The following is a 19,324-nucleotide window of genomic DNA, read 5'->3' as shown; positions in this document are numbered from 1 at the left end:
CTGTGGCACTGGAGAGACCGGGAGGTTTTGTAGGGATTTTTTTTTTTTTAAGGTATGCGGTTCTCAAAAAGAAAAAAAAAAAAAAAAGGCCCAGTGTTTGCAGCCAACACGTGTAATCTGTTGCAGTCCTTGTCAGACAAAACAGTTTTGCCGTAAGACAGCGATTCCCAGAGGGGAAAGGGGCGAAGTGAAAATACTTTATCAGCTGCGTACATATGTAAAGCGGTACCCTGGTTGAAAAGCAAAGCCTCTTTCCCTTTGAAAGCAAGGCAGGGAGAGACGGGAGGCAATTGCCTAAGAGCAGGGACAGAAATGACACAGGCACAAAGCTGAATGCGGCAAACCCCAGGCCTCGCTCCTAAAATACGCTTATCTCCCTATCGGGCTGAAATAACCGCCAGGCTGTGGGGAGCGCGGATTCAAAACCAAATCCAAACAAACCCCAGCTTCGGTCAGTTTTGGAAAACTCTTTAAAAATATACGCGTGGCTTTTAATGTACAAACCGCGATTTGATTCGAAGATTAAGAGCAAATTCTGCCGCAGTCTTTAGGGTCGGCGGGGGACCTTGCGCCAAACGTCCGTGTCCCCGGGGCGCTGTGCCAAAAAATGTGTTGCTTTGGGAGGGTCCCGCTGCTGCCCCGTACCTGCTGCTGGTTTCAGAGGAGATCCTGGGGCACAAGCTCGTCCTCCTGCTCCGAATTCAGGGTCTGTTTAAAAGGCTGAGGGCTAAAACCAGCCCTCTGCTTTGTGGGATGAGCAGACTCAGCTGGCAACAGGTGTGCTCGCCGCCGAAAATCCAGCGGTTTCCTCCCTCTCCATCCATCAGCGAGTGCCCTGAGAAGAGGGAAATAAAATGAATGGCGTGCAGCAGCCACCCGTCACCCCTGGCGAGACACAGACCGCAGCTCGAGTTTGATTTACACGGATGGGGATGGGGATGGGAGAGTTTGGGGGGGATGCAGGCGCCCAGCCCGGTCCCCCGGGGGGACGCAGAGCCCGGGGAGGGCAGGAGCCACACGTGCTGATGCTGCCGGGCTGAGGAAGGTAAGCAAAAGGGCTGGGGGAGGGAGCTGGAAAAATAAAGGAGAGAAAGAAGAAAGGGAATGAGGAGAGGCGAGGGGGGGGCAGACGGAAGGAGCACGCGCGCGTGCCCATCTGGGCGCTGCATCACATTGAAATTGTCCCGCATTAAAAATTCACCAGGCAGCGAATTTTCAAGGGATTTGTAGTAATTAGATGACAAAATGCTGGCAAATCTCAGGCTTGCCAAAGATGTTACTCAGGGGTCAAAGACTCGACACTTTTGGCTGGGTAATTTGTAAGTGTCAATCACACTCAGCCATCAGAGGGAGAGCGGGGATCTGAGGGCTGCATCCTAACGAAGCCCAACGCCCCTGCCTGCAGCCGCCCCGCGCCTCACAGCCTCTTGCGAGGGACTCGAGGCACAGCAGCGGAAACGCAGAGGCTATATATATTTATTTTCCCCCAGAAAAACTGCCCACTTTTCCTTTTTTGGGTCAGTTTCGAGTAGGAGCAGCGCCTGCCCTGGTTTTTGGCCGCCAAGCGCTGGTGAATCCATCCCGGCCGTCCTGTTGGGGGATGCAAAAAGAATTTGAGAGGTGGGTGTTTTTCATCAGTCCTGCTGAAATGTTTTAAAAATTGCCCATAGGGTGGGTTCTGCCTTCCTGCCACCCCGTTGTCTGCCCAAACCAGCTGGGTTAATTAATTCGGACGCCAGCGGGGTTGTCCCAAACCTGGCTGCTCCCGTTCCGGGGACCGGGACCTGCTACGGACCGAGCTGCCTGGAGCCCCAGGGAGAGGAGAAATTAACGGGTTTTCCACTCCGTTGGTTAGAAACCAGGCCACAAAATGCAAAATTGAGTTCTGCCCAAGGTGCCACCAGAACTCGCTGCCCTGACCGTGGGTGAAGGATCCATGTGGCCGATCCCACGGGACCGTCCCCTGCCCTTGTGGGGGGATTTTGGCTCGACCCACGTGAGCCCCGATACCGCTGCGGTGGCTGCCCCGGCCATTTTGGGCTGCCAAGGACTGGCTGCGATTGCCTGGAGGCTCTTTGGGAGCAAACTGCCCCAAAACAGGGCACCGCCTCCCAGGCACAGCACCCTACCTGCCCCAAAAACCAGGAACAGCCCTGGCGTCATCCCAGCACGTGGAGCCTCTGCAAAGCTGCTGAGCAGGGAATTCCCAGCCTGATGCCTGGTGGGAGACGGCCTCGGGGCTGTCCTGCGATGCTGATTGAGGCCAGGCTCCACCAGCTCCAAAATATCCCCCGAGAGAGCCAGGGCACTGGGGTTTGGGTCGCTGGAGAGGCAAGAGCACACATGCCTCTCCATCTCCCGTGGCTTATGAGGATGTCCTCGTTCCACCTGCGGAATCCCACCTCTGGTTTCGGACCACAAGGAAAGGTTTAAGCAGGAGGAAAGGGAGAGAGGAAAGCAGGGAGGGGCATGGCAGAGGTGGCAAGGGGGAAAATTGCCTTCGGGAAGAGTTTCTGTGGTTTGGTTTGAGTCCGTCACCGTTCCTTGCTGTAGGACGCTGGGATCACAGTACCTGGTAACTCAGCTCTCCAGCCATCGTGCTGCCCTATATAAGCGAGCTGAGGGGCCTGTAAAAGTGGCTGTGGGTTTCTCCTCAATTTAAAAAGTCATTTAGCAGCTGCAAAGCACTGCCTGCCAGCAGCCGGGCCTCGGAGGGGCATCCTGCCCCTAACCAGGCAGCGGCTGGGTTTCGAGACTCTATTATGCGGACTTAAATAGCACTAATTATGGACCGAGGCACCCAGAGAGCTGCAGAGGTGCTTCTCAATATTCTTTCTCCATCTTAATGCCACAATTCCTCTGTTTTCTTTCTTTGTCAGTGGTTCCCTTCCTTCTCAGCACCAGGAGCCATAAAACCCAGCGCAGGTTTTTCCTATAAAGCGCTGATGCTTTATAGGAAACCTAACCCCCACCTCGACTGACCGTGCTGGATGAGCGAGGACAGGGGACTCTTCCCTGTCCAGCGCTGCTGGAGGTGGAGCAGATCCCAAATGTGTGTGGCAACGATGACAAAAAGGCCAAAAAGCAGCGGCACAACCCTGGAACCAACACCCTTGAGTGCTTCAGCCACTTTCAGAAAAGGATCTCACCCATTTGGGGATGCTCATGAGCATGCTTCTCCTCCCTCCGGGCAGGAGCCAGGCACCTCTCTGCAAAAAGGCAAAGGTTTGAAACCCACCTTGCTGGAATTTGCTGGCTGCTTTTGCTCTGGTCCTGAAGCAGCCCTCAGGAAAGCCCGGAGCTCCCCACGTGCCCCAGTGCGGGTGGGAGAAGGGACTGACCCCGTTCTCTGAGAGCCCCTGGGTCCAGCAGCAGGGTAGGAGGCAAAGCCTGCCCACGGCGAGAGGCTGCAGAGGAGAAAATGAACCAGCAAGGTCCTGAGCCTACAAGAGCGCTCCGATCCTAATTGCGCCCTGATCCTAATTGCGCCCTGATCCTAATTAAGTGGCACAAATTACGCACCATGGCACGCTGGGGTCTCTGCAGGACCGTGCTCCTGCACAAGCCCAGGGTGCCAACCGTCCCACGGGATGACACTGGCCACCAAGAGCCAGCTTTAGGGGATTTGGGGTGCCCTGGGCCATCTCTCTCCTGGCTGCTCCCTCACCCCGCTGCCGGAGCCTCTCGCTCCTGCGCCGGCTGCTTTGCATATCTCACCCATTCCGGTCACATCGTGCACACATATGCCTCAGCCAACGTTTGTTGATATTCTCTCTGCCTCTCTCCCTAGCTCCAGTTTGGGGTGAAAGCCTCCCTTATTAGCCAATTTGGATACCCATTTACTGTGAATTACTGAGCCTGATTATTATTCATGAATGGCTAAGTCTGAAATCTCAAGCCCTGCCATGCGATTTCTCTCCCTCTCAAATGCATATATTTAGGGAAAACAGGAGGCAGCGTGTCCGTGTCACGCAGCAGCGAGCTCCGGAGGAAGGAGAGCTGGGCAGGGCTCCTCGCTGCCCCCTTTTTTTTTTTTTTTTGGCACTGACTTGTTCGGGAACACGGAACCGGGCAAGGAGCAGCGAGACCCAGGACAAGGTGCAGATGTGCTTAACGTTAAGGAGAGAAATCCACGCTCCCCAAATCCCAGCAAATCTCCAGCAGCATCCACAAGAAGCATCCCCACGGCAATTTGGGCTTGCTGCTGTCCCCTCCGAGGGGGGGCCAGGCACCAGGAGTCACCCGGGTGGTGGCAGAGCCCGTAGGCATGGTGCAAATATTTGAGTGCCGGCTGCAGGAAGGGGAAAAGAGGTTTGCAATCGGCCACAGAAGGAGGCAGGAAAATCAGGGGCTGAACAAAAGCAAAGCCCTGGCTGCCAGGTAGCAAAGTTTGCAGCACACCTGCACGCAGAGCGGGGAGCTCTGCAGTGGGGAAACCGAGGCAGCGCGGGGAGGTCTCTGCCCCAGCACTGCTTCTGCCGAGGGAGCAGCAGCTGAAAGGGGTTTTGGAGAGCCCAAACCTTTACCGTGTGCTCCCTGCCACGTTTTGCTCAGCAAGCCAAGGCAGACAGCGCGCCGGGCGAGGAGGCAGCCAAGCTGGAGAGGGGCTCGCGATGGAGCCGGCGGCAAGCAGGGCGCAGGAGAGCCCAGCTCCTCCCGCAGCTGGCGAAGGGCTGGGAAACGTGCGGCGGGGAGACGTGCTGCTTGTCCTCCTGCAACGAGTCCTGGAGTCCCGCTCCGTCTGCCAGCCTTTGGGGAAGGTTTTTGTAAAGGTGGTGCAGGACTGAGGAGAGGAGGAGAGCTGGAGGCAGGGAGGAAACCAGCTGGATGCGGGCACGGGGCTGCTGTGCCCTCCTGGGAGTGGGGACAAGCAGCACGCAGCCCCTTTGGGGTTCTCTGCAGGGAGCTGACAGCTCCTCGAGGCCTCTGCCAGCAGGCAGCACCGAAGCAAAGCTGGTTTTCCATCAAAGCCCTGCGATTCAGCAAACAGGCTGCCTTGGAACAGCGTCCTCGTCCAGCTCCAAACAAGCTAAAGACCAGGGGAGACCATTTCCCATAACTACGTGGACAGTTACAGAGTTTGCATTATTTTATCGTTAGGATCGTTTCGGATCCCAAAAAGAAAAAAAAAAAAAAGCAGCGGGGAGTGATGAGTTCTGCGCAGACCTACTGAGGCTTCTGGTTTAATTCAAGTTAATTAGCAGCTAGACGCTCGTTCTCGGAAAATTCCCGTTAAACCCGCTGTAATTTTGGGGTGCGGGACGTGGGATTCTTCCCACGTAACAAAGGAGCCGAGGCTGTGCTCGAGGAGCAGGAATTAACTCCAGCCGCTCTCCGGCGCTGCCATCAGCACTTCCATAACGAACGTGCGGGCAGATATCTGTACACACACACACAGCCCCCCCCCCCCCCCGCACACATCAAACAGATTTCCTCGATACCAAATTGCCTGAAAAATTAACCAATGTCAAACTGCTCGGCGAGATAAGTATCATTAAGGGAGGAAGGAAATCTTCATTACGTTTGAAGGTGCGGAGGAAGCCCCTCGTGGACGTCCTCCAGCCCGAGCCCAGCCACGGCAATAAGGCGTTGGACGACGCATCAAAGGGTTAAATTAATTTTCATTAAAATTTAAATTTGAGAAGGCTCCCTCTCTCTCTCTCCTCTCCTCCCTCCTCCCCCCCCCCCGCACGTTTGACTGGCAACCATTTCATATTTCAATCTCGGCAGAACAAATTGAATTAGATGTTGAAACCAAACTCTGCTCTGTTCTCTAAAGCCTACATGCTCTGCTTGCGCTAATCCTTTTCGGCGCTGCTGCAGACCTCAGAGACGCTCAGCAAGGAACCTGCCCCGCCACAAAAGACAATAAGGGGAGGAAAAAGAGGAAAAAAAAAAAAAACACGGGAAAATCCAACCCCAACCTGCAACCCTGCGAAGCTCTGCTTTAATCGAGGGCTGGGGGCCACACGTAGGAAGGGACCCGCTCAGCTCCTCCGTCCTCGGGGCAGCCGGGGCCAGCTGGGCACGTTTGTTCCTCCTTCCTGCAGGGTGCTGAGCCACCTTGCTGTCTGATCCTGCCCCCCTGCTCTTGTACCTATCGATATATATATAAATTTGTTTTTTTCTTTTGGCTCGAAGCGTTTTTTCCCATGGATCGTGGGCTGGTTTGCTGGTGGTGCTGCGCACCTCCCATCCGTCCCCATCAGCTGACCTGATTCTCGTCCGAAGATGCAGAGCCGCCTGCTCTGAGCTGATCACAGACTCACCCTGAGGCTTTGCGCCCCCCTGGTGCCACCCCAGGACCCCCACCAGGAACACTGGGCAAAAAAAAAAGGTACAAACCAAACAAAACCCAAGATTCCCTCACTCCACGTTAGGCGTGTGGCTATTTCAGCCGACAGCCCCTTTCCTGGCACTGCTCCACCACGTGTGCCTCAGTTTCCCCTGAAATGGGGCAATGTTTGGGGTTAGAAAGGGGCGTTTTGGGGCTGGGAAGCAGCAGAGCACTTGAGCAGGGAGCACCGGCTCCAGGAGCCCAGCTGGGGGAGGTTTGCAGACACCATCCCAAAGCTGTGCCAAATAGCCAGGGGAGAGCAGGGCAGGCAGGACGTGCCCAAAAGGCCACGTCCATCCCCTCCTTCCTCCTCCTGGCGTCTCGAGAAGGTGCTGGCAGCACGGCCACGCGGAGGCATCCTTAAATCAGAGCTGTTCCACAGGAACAAACGTTATCTCCAGACCCCGACTCGCCGTGTGCGGCAGGCAGTGATTTAACCCAGCTCGGATTGCTCCCGCGGTCACGCAAGCACCTTCCCTTTCCTCGGGAGGGCCCCGGTGCTGTGCCTGTGCCCACGGCACGAGGCAGGAGGATGCATTAGCGGGGTTATTGGTCGGCTCCGGGCCCAGACGCGCTCGCTAGGCAGGAGCCAGCGGTGCCGGGGGTTTATCAAAGGCCGGTAATAGGCGAGGTGATGAGCATCCCACTGCTAGGCGGATTGGTACCGCCTCGCAGCAACAGGCAGACGGTGCCGGGAGGAAAACAGCCTCGGCAGCACTGATGTGCAGCACGCACGCAGGCACACGTGGGCGAGCACAGGGCGATGGCACGGGGACAGCCCCGAGTTCCCGGTCACTGCCATGCGTTCGGCACCCGGCCTGAGCAGCACCCTGAAAACCGGAGCCCTCCGGACCCTCCTGACCCCAGCAGGATCTGCCCACGGGTCTCAAAAGGAGGCGGGGGAACTGTTTTGGCTGTTTTTGCCCCGTGCCCATCTCAGGTGGCGAGGCAAGGAGGAGCAGCCCCCCTGTTCTGCCCCACGGAGGGCAAGGGACCACTCGCACCTCGCCAGCCCTCGAGGGAATGCCAACACGGTGTGCGGTGCACTGAAATGTGAGCGTGTGCTCTCACTTGGAGCCTGAACTGAGCACAGATCTGAGCTGTGCCCCACAAGCACATCCCTGGATATTCCCAGGAGCCTTCTCCTCCTCCTGGCACCTCCAACCAAGGCGTTTTGTCCCGCAGGGCCAGCTGTGCCCCGTACCCACCTCGGCGGATGGCAGGCAGCTGCCGAACACGGGCTAGATGGCCTCGTCTTTGTTGCTCTCCTCCTCTTCCAGCTGCTCCAGGATTTCACCCAAAACCTCCGAGCGTTTCCTCTTCTTCAGGGAACCTGGGGAGAGGAAAAAGAAAGGCGAGGATCACAAGCCAGGCCCACGCATGACCGCCACCAGCTCCAGCCCTCCTCATCCCCCGGCGCTGCCGTTTCCATCTCCCCAGCTTTCCCTGGTGTTTACCACGGAGTAAATCCCCATACCTTTACTCCAAAGCCGTTTCTGGAGGCCAGCGATGCCGAAACCCTTCCCATGGAGCCCAAATCACCCACCCCACACCCAAAAACACTCACAGAAGCCCCCCCAGACGCACGGCAGGATGCGGACACACGGCCACCGCCACGCACACCCTTCCCCGGGGAAGGGACACCTCCTCTCCGCACCCCACCACCGACACCACAGCGGGTCCCAAACCCCCCCGGGGGGCTTCCAGCCCCTGTGGCGCCGAAACCATTTGTCCCCTGTGCCGGGGAGGCCGGGGACTGCCTTGTCTCCGCCGGGCACGAAATGCCCCCGCGGCACGGCAGGAGCCGCCGCGCAGCCCCCGCTCCCCCCGCGCTCCCCAGCCAGCGGCTCTGGCTCGCGAGAAGCACATGGAGAACAGCTGTTTAAATCCTGCTTTCAGACATCAAAAGCCTCGCTGGGTTTCTCAAACAAACAAACATACCATAGGACTGAAGAAAAGGTGTAAAATAAATAAATGGAACAAGCTGTGCATTTTCTTTTAGTATTACAGCTGCTGCGGGAGATAAACAACAAGTAAATGTCACAAAACATCAATACAGAAGAAATTAACCTGACAAAAGCTCACATCCCCCTCCTCTGCCTCTCCCCCCCGCCCCCCCCCCCCAGCTCGGAACAGTTTTGCATTTCTGGAGTTCCCATCTAATGATTTTTATTTTTCAATTAATTCCTTGACAGAGCGCCAGAGCCCGCCTCGGCCTCGCTCCCCGCCGGGGGCTGCGGGGCTGGGCAGGGGAAGGGGGCGCCGGCTGCCACCCCCCAGACCCGAGGTGCTCGGCTCTGCCCCGCTGAGATACCCAAAAAACACAAAAACGGGGACGGTCGAGGCCGGAGGAAGGCGCAGACCCCGCTGGCAACCCTACCCCTTACTCTGCCCTCCAGGCTCCTGCTCCCCGGGCCGTCCTCGTGCTTAGGGTTAGGAGGCGAATAGGGTTAGGTGCGAATTCCCCAAATCCGGGGCAGCTCTGGGTTTGTTTCTCCACCTGCAGCCCTTCTGCACCAGACCCCAAATGCCCCTTGTAGGGTCTGCTGGCTGCCCCTATCACACCCCAGGCGCACTGTATGGGTTTATTAGGAGAGCATGAGCATGGGAAGAGGTTGGGTGGCTCCAGATTTGGGATCAGAGCTGCTCCTACCCCTAAACCCACCCCAAGCCAAGAAGGAGACCGTGAATCCCCTCAACCACAGCACCTGAACTCATCAGACCCAGAAGCAGTATGGGGAAAACCCCAACCCCAATGCCCCTCCCCAGCACCGGGGAGCCCCGAGAGCGATCCGGCGCCTGCCTAACGGGGAGGAGAAAAGGAAAATAAAACGAAATCCAACAAAACCCAGGAGGGTGGGGAAGCGAATTGGTTCGACTTCCGTTCTGCTGCTCCAAGCTGGTTAAGGTTTGCCCGCTAACGATCCCATTTGCTTCCTTTAAACAATAGCCAAAGCCGGCGGGGGTGGGCCGGGAGGGGGATTACCACGGGATTAGAACGTGGCAGGGTTGCGGATGCCACGCTAATCCTGCAGGGTTTTACTCTCTGGCTACGGCATGTGTTTGCATTAGTTACAGATGCTCTGTAAAAAAAAAAAAAATAAAAAAAAGAAAGGGAAAAAAAAGGAAACACAAAGAGAGCCCAAAAGGATGGGAGGTGAGGGTGGGAGCGCAGCCGAAAGGAAAAAGGAGCCGCTTCGGGGGGCCGGGGCGAAGGAGGAGCAACGGGGGAAAGGTTGTGGGGTTGGGGAAGCCCCTTCCACTCCTTTCCCTTTCCCGTTCCCTTCCCTTTCACCCCGCAGGGCCAGGCCAAGCACAGAGCAGGGCTTCCCCCTACAAAACCCCAAGGGGACAGGGGGTGCACGCTCCCGCCTCGCTGCCCTCCTCTTCCTCGCCCTCTCCCACCCCAAATCAGAGGTGGCTCCCCCCGTTTCACCGCCCGCTCCACCCCTCGGAGAACAAAACCAAGCCGTCCCTTCCCCTTTTTTATTTTTTTTCCCCCTTGCGCTCGGCGCAAAATTCCCCATCTGTCAATTTAATTCTTTGATCGATGGGAAAGAGCAGGAAAAAACGGCCCGGCACAGCTGGCTTCCCAAGTTAGCCCTGGCGGGAGACCGCCAGCCCCGCTGGTGACGGCTGAGCGAAATGTTTGCGGAGCGCAGAGAACACAAGTCGATAGCAATTTAGCTGGATTGGGAGCACGTACCTTCCCTGCACGGAGCGCGGGCTCCCGGGAGAGAGGCGGCGCCGCCTCGCTCCTCGCCGACGTTTCCCCGGGCTGGAGCTCGTGGCCGCAGCTGCGGATGTCGCTCGGTGGAAAAGGGGGAAAAAAAATGCAAGGAGAGGGGGGATCCGTGCGGTGCCGAGGGTTGTAGGTGAGCACGGGGAGGGACGAGGTTGGGGAGGGGGTGCTGGGGGGCTGGAGGGGAGCCCAGAGGTTGCAACGCGTGCAGGGCGCAGATGGGATCCGTTCCTCTCCATGGTTTGAAGGGTTTTAGGGTGCCTGTGCGCCCTGCTGTCCCGAGGGGATTGGCACTATGGCCCCCGGGGGTCAGCGTCCTATAAAATGAGGGTGGAAAGAGGCTGCTGGTGGCAGGATTGGTGCAGCCACCCCGATGCAGGGCTTGCCACGGTCCCTGCTCCATGGGACAGGCTGGATTAGCGGCCCCAAAGCCGACCAACCTTCCTGGGGCTTCTCTCCCCACCTTGCTGCAGACAAGTCCCTGTATCCACAGCCCTCCCTGACACCCTCGTGGGCTCTGCAGCCACCCCTCAGCATCAGCTCCCGCGTTAACAAGGCATCGTGGGGTGCCATGAAACCCCAAAGAATCCAAGAGGGGTTCTCCCTCGCCATATAAGACCCTCCTGCCGGAGGCTGAAGAGGAGGTGTGCTTGGGAATGAGAAAAAAGATTTAAGCTCTGAGCTACTGAGCTCGGAGACAGCGGTCGGGGTTGGGCGGTGGGATCCCAGCCGGCAGCATCACCGACCCCACTGCTGGCAGCGGGGGCCTCGCTTCTTCCTGGAACACCACAAAGGCACGAAGAATGACCTGAAAACCCCACAAAATGGGCAAGAGGCCCGCTCCACTTTACTGCACCTATTTGATTGAGAAGGTGGCTCCGAAGCGACTTGATTGCTGGGACAAACGGCGGCACCGAGGCAGGATTTTGGAGGCCAGACCTCGCTCTGACCTAACGCAGAGCGGCAAAGCGAGACCCGAGAAGCCGAATCTGGGGAAGTGGTGCCCAGAAATAAGGTGCAGAATCGCAGCAAAGAGAAAGCAGCAGCGGGATGTGGAAGACGCTTTGCCTCTCGCAGCCCAGGAAGGGGTTTGTTGCTGAGCCAAAAATGACAGGGCTGACGGGGGAGATGCTGGATGGGGGATTTGGGCTGCTGCAGCTCGAGGCACCAGCCTGAAGGGTCAGCCTGCTCCTTTGGAGCTCAGGATGCAGGAATCTGCTGCGCTGGCAGCGAGACCCATGCAATGAGGAGCAGCAAGGCCAGGTCATTCCATGGGCAAGCCAAACCTCACTTTGGAAACTCCTGTGCATCGCTGCTGCGCCCACAGCAAACCAAAACGGCACAGAGGAAAAGGAAAAGGAAAGAGGAAAAGGAGGAGCTTTCCAAAATACTTGCAGGGGTGAAGAACTTGGAAGAAACGTGTCCTGAGACTGATGTGAGATGGGGAGATCAACTCTCTTTGTCCTGATTCACCCCTTCTGGAGGTGAAAGATCCTTGGGATGCTCCTGGTGGCTTTAATTTCTGCGGAATAACTGGGAAAAAGAGGTGGGAGCAGCAGAGCCCACGTCACCCTGTATTGCTGGCAAGGTGACGATAGAAACACGCGACACCCCTGCAGCAAGGCCAGCAGCTCCCAGCAGCACGGTGGTTTGTGGCATCGGGGGTCCAAAGGTCCCAAAAGGATCACAAAAGGCTTGCAGAGGGGAGAAAAAAATGGCAGGATGGCAATGCTCAACACCACCAAGACGTTTGGGGCACGAAGCAAGGAATAAAGTCAGTTGGTTGGTGGTGCAAAGCTCACCCCAGCCACTGCGCTCTGCCTTTTGAGGGCAAACCAGGTAGGGCTGGCAGGTCCCCACCTTGGGCTCTGCTCGGGACAATCAGCCTCCAGCTAAGGTGGGGAGGACACGGGGATGTGAAGGAGCATCCCCACGGTGGCTGCAAGAGGCAGCTGCAGTTTTTACCCCTATCACCCGCACACCCACGGCAATACCAGGGCAGGGCACGGCTCCCTCCTGTCCTCGGGGCCACCGAGGGCCACTTGGGGAACCCTCAAACCAACTGGCCTCACCATCCGGACAGGGCACTCCCCAGACTGGCACCCAAAGGACAAAAATCCCCACAGGCACGCAGGGAGAGGCTGCGCCCTGCTGCTGGTGCCAGGCAGCTCTCGCGCTCACCCCGCATGGGCTTTGTCCTGGAGATCTGCTGCTGGCAGATCCCGCTCGGCACCGGGATTAGCCACCAGCAGCTTCACGGCGGAGACGTGAGTGTGTGTGCAAGGCAGGGCTGAAGGCACTGGATATTATTTTTCTCTCTCTCTCTCCCCTTGAGACGGGTTGGAGAGCAGAGCTGCCTGCCGTCTTCAATCCTATTTCCAGCCCCAGAAGACGGGCGGCGATAACCTCGCTCCCGTTTTCCATCCCAGCCCCCGGAGCCACCGCAGCTCCCTCCAAGGCTGCAGCCCTCCCGGGAGGCGAAGAAACCTCCTCCTGCCGTGCTCCGCATCCCCGCCTCGGCCAGGAAGGCACCAGGCAGGGGGGCCGGGGCGATGCAAACAGAAATCAGGAGGTGAGCTGAGCCTGGGGTAGGCGGCAGAGCTCGCCAACAGCAGCCAGCATCTGCTGCCAGTCTGCACCCACAGCAAAGCCAAGCCCAGAGCAGAGGAAGAAGGGCAAAAAGGAGATTCCCCCCGTAGGAAAGGGGTGCACAGAGCATCACAGCTGCTCCCCTATCCCCCAGGATGGAGATTCACGCTGCTGTGGACGTGCACCCGCTCTGGGCTGGGTTCTGGGGGGCGCATCCATCCCCTCCCAGCAGCGCCCGCCTGCCCCGCTGCCTCCCAGCGCTAGGTGCGGGGTATTTCACAGGGCTGGACGCTGCCATGCTCCTGCAGCTCTCCTTTTCAGCACCGTGCTGGAGCTCAGCCCGCAGCTCCCAGCGTTTCCAGCTCACCACGTGCCCCTTTTTGCTCCACTCCTGGCCCCATCGCACCTCCCCTCTTCCCTTTCCCTGCCAAGTTGCCTCTTTCCCTGCCCGCCCGTAAGACCCAGCACCACGCACACCACTTCACCATCATGTCACCGGGTCCTGCTGGAGCTGGGCTGGCTGAATATGCAAAACCTGCTGCTTTCCCACCTCGGCACATGGCAAAAAGCAACCCCAGAGCTGCTCCTGCCACCCCCCGGCCACGGGCATGACGGAGAGGGGAGGCGGGGAAGGGATGCTGCAGGGGATGCAGGAGGAAGAGCATCGATCTCCAGCTCAGTCCTCCAGCCCAGGGGAGTCCTTCCTACATAAATATTTGCCAAGCAATGCATTTGTGCCTGTCGATGGCTGTCAATGGGAGCCCGCGGGGCTGCTATCTGCCGAGCTGTCATTCTCGGGCACCTGATCCAAACGGCACTCTCCGGATCTCAATCCACAGTCAAATTATTTGTCCTTTTTCACCGGGTTCCCATCCTCTGAGGGACTCCCCTCCCCTCCCAGGTGCCTGTCTGTTAGACCCAGCCCTTGCTGGGCAGCCTCACGGTGCCACCAAGGGCGCTCGCAGCCTGTCCCCACCTCGGGAGCACCCCAGGGCGCAAGGCAGGCAGAGCACAAACCTTTCAGCTGGCACAGCACTGCCAGCACGCGGGGAGTTACCAGCCTCACATGCACAGGGAGAGCTGTCAGACAAAGCATCCTGCCCGGATCCCTCCTGCTTCCCCCCTGCGTGGCCCTCGGCCGCCTCTAGCTCCTCTCCTGCAGCAGATTTCCTCCAGCACAGCCTCCTCGGTGCGCCCTGCCCGCCTCTGCTGGGCGAGACCCCCTGCGTTGGCACCGCCGGGCTCCAGCATCCATCTGGCAGCCCCGGCGCGGCGGGGAAAGGGCCGGCGCGGAGCGGAGGCGAGTGCCAGATGGGCCGGTGCCAGCCAAGCTGTGTCTCCGGGCCAGAAGGATGCTGCTACGTTACCGTGGAAATGGTCGGCTGTTTTCCGTCTCAGGGCCTCCACCGTGCTCTCCTCCGTGTCTGCCCACTCCAAGACCAGCCTCCGGCCGTACAGATGCGTGCTGTGGCACAGGGCGTTGAAGGCTTTCTGCAGATTAAAAGGGAAATAATAATAATAAAAAAAAGAAAATAAAAGCAGGCTTGCATGAGGACAAAACAGGGATGTCCCTCCCTCTGCCCTGAATCTAACAGGCCACCAGAGGACATTCTGCTCTGAGCACTTGGCTCTGATGGGGCAGGATTCATCTCCGTCACTGGCCGTGACTCCATCATTTATCTCCCACAGCCTCGCAGAAGAGCAAGTGCCCGTTGTGACTCCTGCTGCTCGCAGGGGAGCGGGCTGGGAGCCAGCCCGTGGAGCAGCTCAAGGCTGGCTGCAGCCCTGCGTCACCCCGGGACCACACCTGAGCCAGGAACACGGGGTGCTGAGCTGTGCTCACAGCTCTCTGTGTCTGTAGGCAGCCCACAGGAGCACGCAGGCAACACCGGCTCAATGCAGTCCTCATTTCCTACAGGCTTCCAAGGGAATTCAGGTCTGAGCAGGATCGGGCCCATCCCACCAACACACAAACCCTCAGGTCAAATACTTTCATCCCCAGGGGCCCAAAGTGCTCCAGACATTGCGATATGTGGCTGGGCACGGGGCAGAGCAAAGGGGCGCAGGACGCTCTTTGAAAACCCTCAGCTAGGATTCAGGAAATACATCAGGGCTGCAAACTCGCAGCGGTGGAACAAACCCAGCAGCACACAGCATCCCTCTGTCCTCACATCTGGAGGGCCCCAAAACAGCGCTGACATAAGGGTAAGGCTGGAGGAGCCACGGCCACTCGGTCCCACGGAGGTCCTGAGGGTGTCCAGCGCCGCGGGCGGGAGCTTGGGCAGCATCAGGAGTGCCTTCTCCAAAGGTTTTGTTGACAACAAAGGGAAACGCGTCGAGTTAATCATCCCTGCTGCCTGCTTTTTGGGGTTTGGTTGGAGTGCCTTGTCAGATGTGGGACAATGCTGAAAGCGAGAGGTTTCTCTGCACACAGGGCTCAAAAATCTCGAAGTCTCCACGCGAGGCTCGCCCAGCGGTGGCTCTGGATGGCCGCGGCTGTCCCCAGCTGGCACATCACATCTCCAGGCCTCCTGGAAGCGCCTTCAGGTGCCCAGGACAGCTCCTTGGCAGCCAGGGCCACCCCGGAGCCCCATCTCTGGGGACTTCAGTGCCCAGCTGCTCCACAGAGGCAGCAGAAATTCCCCGCGGGATGAAAGCAGAGCTCTCACCAGCTCACCACACCTCCTCCCAGTCCGACTGCTGGGCGAGCACTGGGGGCCGTGCCTTTATCCTGCAGCGGGCTCTTCTGACTCCCACAGATTACAAATCTCCAAACAACGCATTTCCAGGGACCAGCTTCCCGTTGCCTGCATCTTCCCCTCCTTCTGATTCTCCTTTGCTCACACAATTCCCATTCATTATAAAAAAAAAAGAGCACTCCCAGCTCCACCTCGCCCAGACCCCTCGCCGATGCACCAAGACGTCCTTCCACATCTGCCACCTCCCCAAACTCGTGCACGGCCCCGTTTTTTGGGGTGTGCCGCAGCCTCACCAGCTCTTTTTGCAGCCACAGCTGTTTTTATTTGCCGCTGCTGTTGTTTTAAAGGCCTCTTTTCACTTGGAATGGTTTCCAATTAGCAGAGCAATGTGTTGGCTTCAACAACCACCCGGGGGGAGGCGGCAGGAGGGAGCAGCGATGGCTGTTTACGTTGGCACAAAGAGACGTTTCCGTAGCCTGGCAAAGAAGCACAGCTCAAATCGCCCAGTCCCGTTTGTTCATTTCTACTTTTTGGTTTTGATTTCTCGCTACCTGCAGCACGAGGAGGAGGAGGGAGGCTGCAGGACGGGGTGCGGCCGCGGGATTGCCGGCCCCGTGGGATCACCAGGAGGGGTCGTGGAGCAAGAGGGAAGGCTGGCGTTGCCATCAGCTCGTGGTGGATGGAAATCCTGCTGGGTGAGGCACATCTCCTGGCGGCCAGGTGACATTTCACAGCCTAACGTGCTCCTGGAATGAGGGGCTTTGAACCCAGGAAGAAGCAAAGCGTGGGATGGCGGGGTGAGAGCACAGGGACCCTGAGCTGGGGCACTAGAAGAAGATCCACGGCTTTCAGGTGGATCTTTCACACCCACACGTGTGATTTCCCTTGGAAAGCAGCTGAAAAATAAAACTTGCATATTCGTAGCTGTGTGAGGGATTAGTACTGCTCCAGGGCAAAGCAAGAACGCACCGATAATTCAGAAGACAAAGGGAGGAAGGGGAGAAGTGCCGTCCCCATGCACCCACGTGGCTGAAGATCTTCCAGAGATGAGGAAATTCACCACTGCTGCCATTGCAAATCAAAAACTGGGCAGGAGAAAATTCATTTTAACTGCAGGAGAAATAGGACAGGGAACAAGGACGAGCAGAATGGCTTTCAAAGCAAGTGGGGCTGGGGGCCTGAGGTATTTTTGGTATCCTCCACGTGGGTGTCTGAAGACCAAGCTGCCAGAACAGGAACAGAGGACTGGTGGCTGGCTATAAAAATGGGAAAAGACCTCAAATTACTGCAGCACTGCATCGTTAAAGAAAGGGGATCGGAGCAGGCTTGGCATGAACCTGGTGGTGGCTTCAGCTTGGGCACGGCCGGAGCCTGGCAGTGGATGGAAAGGCAGAAGGAGAAGGGAAAAGCAGAGAGGAAGGGAAAAGGAGAGTGAAAAACATTTGTGGGATTCAGATGAACTTCTCCGATGCCTGGGACAAGGCAGATGCTGCTTGGGAGCTCATCTGCTGTGCCAGGGCACTGCAAAGTCAGAGATCAAGGGGCTGGACCGCTGCATCCACCGCCCCCGAGCGCTACGGCGCGCCGTCCCTAAATGCTGTATTAATTTTGAGGACAGTGCTGCTCTGCCTCCAGATTCCCCCTTGCCCTATTAAATACTCAAGCCTCAGAGCCTCGGGGCTGGAGTCATTAGAGGGACAAAGGGTCAACAACATTAGGAGATTGATAAATTTCCCTTCCTCACAAGAAACAGTCCCAACTGAGGATGCGCTCTGCATCGCCAGCTGCACACAAGGATTTTTCGTGTGCGCCTTTTTAAAAGGGCTGCCTGTCTGTCCCAAAAGGGCAATTCCTATTTGGAGACCAGATGTATTTTTATATTGACAGGGGAGAAAAGTGGAAGCCAGGCTTCCAGTTAATAGTTTAAAAATAAAAACAATCCCCCACCAACTCTGCACAGGGAACTTCAGGAAGCACAGCAAGCTGCTGTTGAAGCTCCCCTTCTCGATCCCCAAATCCCATGTGCTCCCAGCTGGTGGTCATCTTGTGCTGGAGATTTTGAACCACAGGCTTGGTCAGCAGGTACGCAATCCCTCTTTGGGAATATGGTGAAAGCAAGGTATAAAAACCCACAGAGTTTGGGGTGTGCCAGGGGTTGGGGTAGTAGGATGGTACCAGCTGATGGGGAATTAGGAGGCTCCAGCCCCTGAAGCTCCCTCTGCAGAAAAACTCACGGTCCTGGCTCCTTTCTGAAACTCTGACGTGGGTTCCTCCCTCTTCCCTGCCTTAGCACACGTGCTGGGATCTGCTCAACGCACAGCCGTGGAGGGCAAGGCGACGGAGCCCAGCCCGATGGGTGCCCCGTTGGCACCCCAGTGGGGATTTCGGAGCAGAAGCCCCACATCTCCCTCCCAGCTTTGGAAAAACCTCCGCAGGCGCTCCCACAGCAGCTGTAATTGCTCAGAGAAAATGACAAACATGGGAGGTCACAGGCTTTAAATGCCCAACAAAGCCACCGTAACTATTCTATTATAAAAACATCATGTTTTATAAGACGCTTATAAGCAATTTCCAAATTACCACTCTGAGCAAAAAATGTCATTGATAGTCCGCAGCTATTCAGCTCAGAGGTCTCCGGGCCCACTCCCCTCCTCTCTCATTTCACTTAGCAATAAACTCTAAGCCAATTATGTCCGTGTTTACGATATTCAGGATCCTATTCATCAATACACGGCGCATCCTTTTCCAGACGGCCAGTGGAGTGTACTTGATGTGCCACTTGTGAGACAATTAAATCCCTCAAAGAGATGAGGGTGAAAAAAAAAAGAAAAAAAAAAGGAAGGAAGAAAAGCTGCTTTGCTGGAAAAGAGGAAAAACTCACGGAGTGAGCCTTCACAGGGTGGCTTCCTCACCGCACACTCGTCTCTGGGGTCGGTGCATCCCTGCCTCTGTGAGCTCTGGTGGGGTGGTGGGAGCAGGAGGGTCCCAGACAAGGGCCCTGCAAGAATCTCTCCCCCCTGCCTGGCTGCGTTTTTCACCCAGGTGAGAGCAAACCTGATGAGAGACTCGGCTGGAGCAGAGGCATGTGCGAAAACCGCAGAGCAGGCAGGAGAGCCACGCTTCAAGGGGGCTCGCTGCACGACGTGCTGCTGAGCAAGCCAGCCGCGAAGAGGAGGGCGAATGCTGAGCTGAAGGAAGTTTGAGTTAGGATCAATACAGGGCTAACAAAGAAACTCTGCGCACTGTGTTATAGGGGAGGTCAGGCTGGAACAGATGATCTAATAGTCCCTTGTGATCCCGGATCGATGAGTCCTGTCTAAAAACATAAACACGGCGCTGCTTGCTCCCCCCTCCTCGCTCCTTCGTCTCCACTCACGGTCTTGAAAATTCGGAGTGGCTGCAGGTCGCTGGAGCCCCATGGTACCTGCTCTTATGCACTGACATCCCTCAGCCTGCACCCACGGTTCCTCTTCCAGACACCACACACACCTCTGGGCACCAGCAGCAGGGATCAAACCCCAAAACCAACCCCGAGTCCTTCTTCTGGCCATGGCATCAGGGACACCAAACTTCTGCCCTTTATGGCTGGCTCAGTTTGGGGTTTCTGTGGCGCGCTGCCTTACCTGCTGGCTGCAAGCACTGCCTGGCTTTTTACACACTGCCCCTGCCTCCTGCAGGACAGCTGTGCTGGCAGGAACAAACCCTCGCCATGGCTAGATCCTCCTTTCCAGAACTGCTGAAAACTCGTTTTTCCTTCCTAAACAGCACTGCTCAGGTCCTCAGGATGTTTTTCTGTAAGGTGTTCTGGGAAGCGCTTTGGAAGGAGTTATATTGTGAGGGAGTTTCTTGTCCTTGCTGTGCGCTGCCCATGGCTCCCCCAGCTCCAGCAGGACCACTCATTTTATGGGTTACAACACCCACCTGATAACCCCGAGCTAGCTGTCCCCAGCAGCTCTG

General features: G+C 57.3%; 1 protein-coding gene across 2 annotated transcripts in view; it reads right to left on the bottom strand.

The window, feature by feature from the left end:
* Positions 1-452: 452 nt before the first annotated feature.
* Positions 453-19,324, bottom strand: part of RBM19 (RNA binding motif protein 19) — a 70,181-nt gene continuing 51,309 nt past the window's right edge. For both annotated transcript variants that reach the window (XM_072024227.1, XM_038187366.2), the window contains 3 exons: positions 14,036-14,159; positions 7,546-7,670; positions 453-835 (listed from right to left, as the gene is read on the bottom strand). In XM_072024227.1, coding sequence (XP_071880328.1) covers positions 7,579-7,670; positions 14,036-14,159 — 216 coding nt within the window. In that variant the 3' untranslated portion in view covers positions 453-835; positions 7,546-7,578. The remainder of the gene's footprint in view (positions 836-7,545; positions 7,671-14,035; positions 14,160-19,324) is intronic.

The sequence above is a fragment of the Anas platyrhynchos genome, chromosome 16, assembly GCF_047663525.1.
Source record: "Anas platyrhynchos isolate ZD024472 breed Pekin duck chromosome 16, IASCAAS_PekinDuck_T2T, whole genome shotgun sequence".
NCBI classification, from domain to species: Eukaryota; Metazoa; Chordata; class Aves; order Anseriformes; family Anatidae; genus Anas; species Anas platyrhynchos.
Note: the sequence above shows the minus strand (reverse complement) of the source record. Positions and strands in the feature narration are given on the sequence as shown.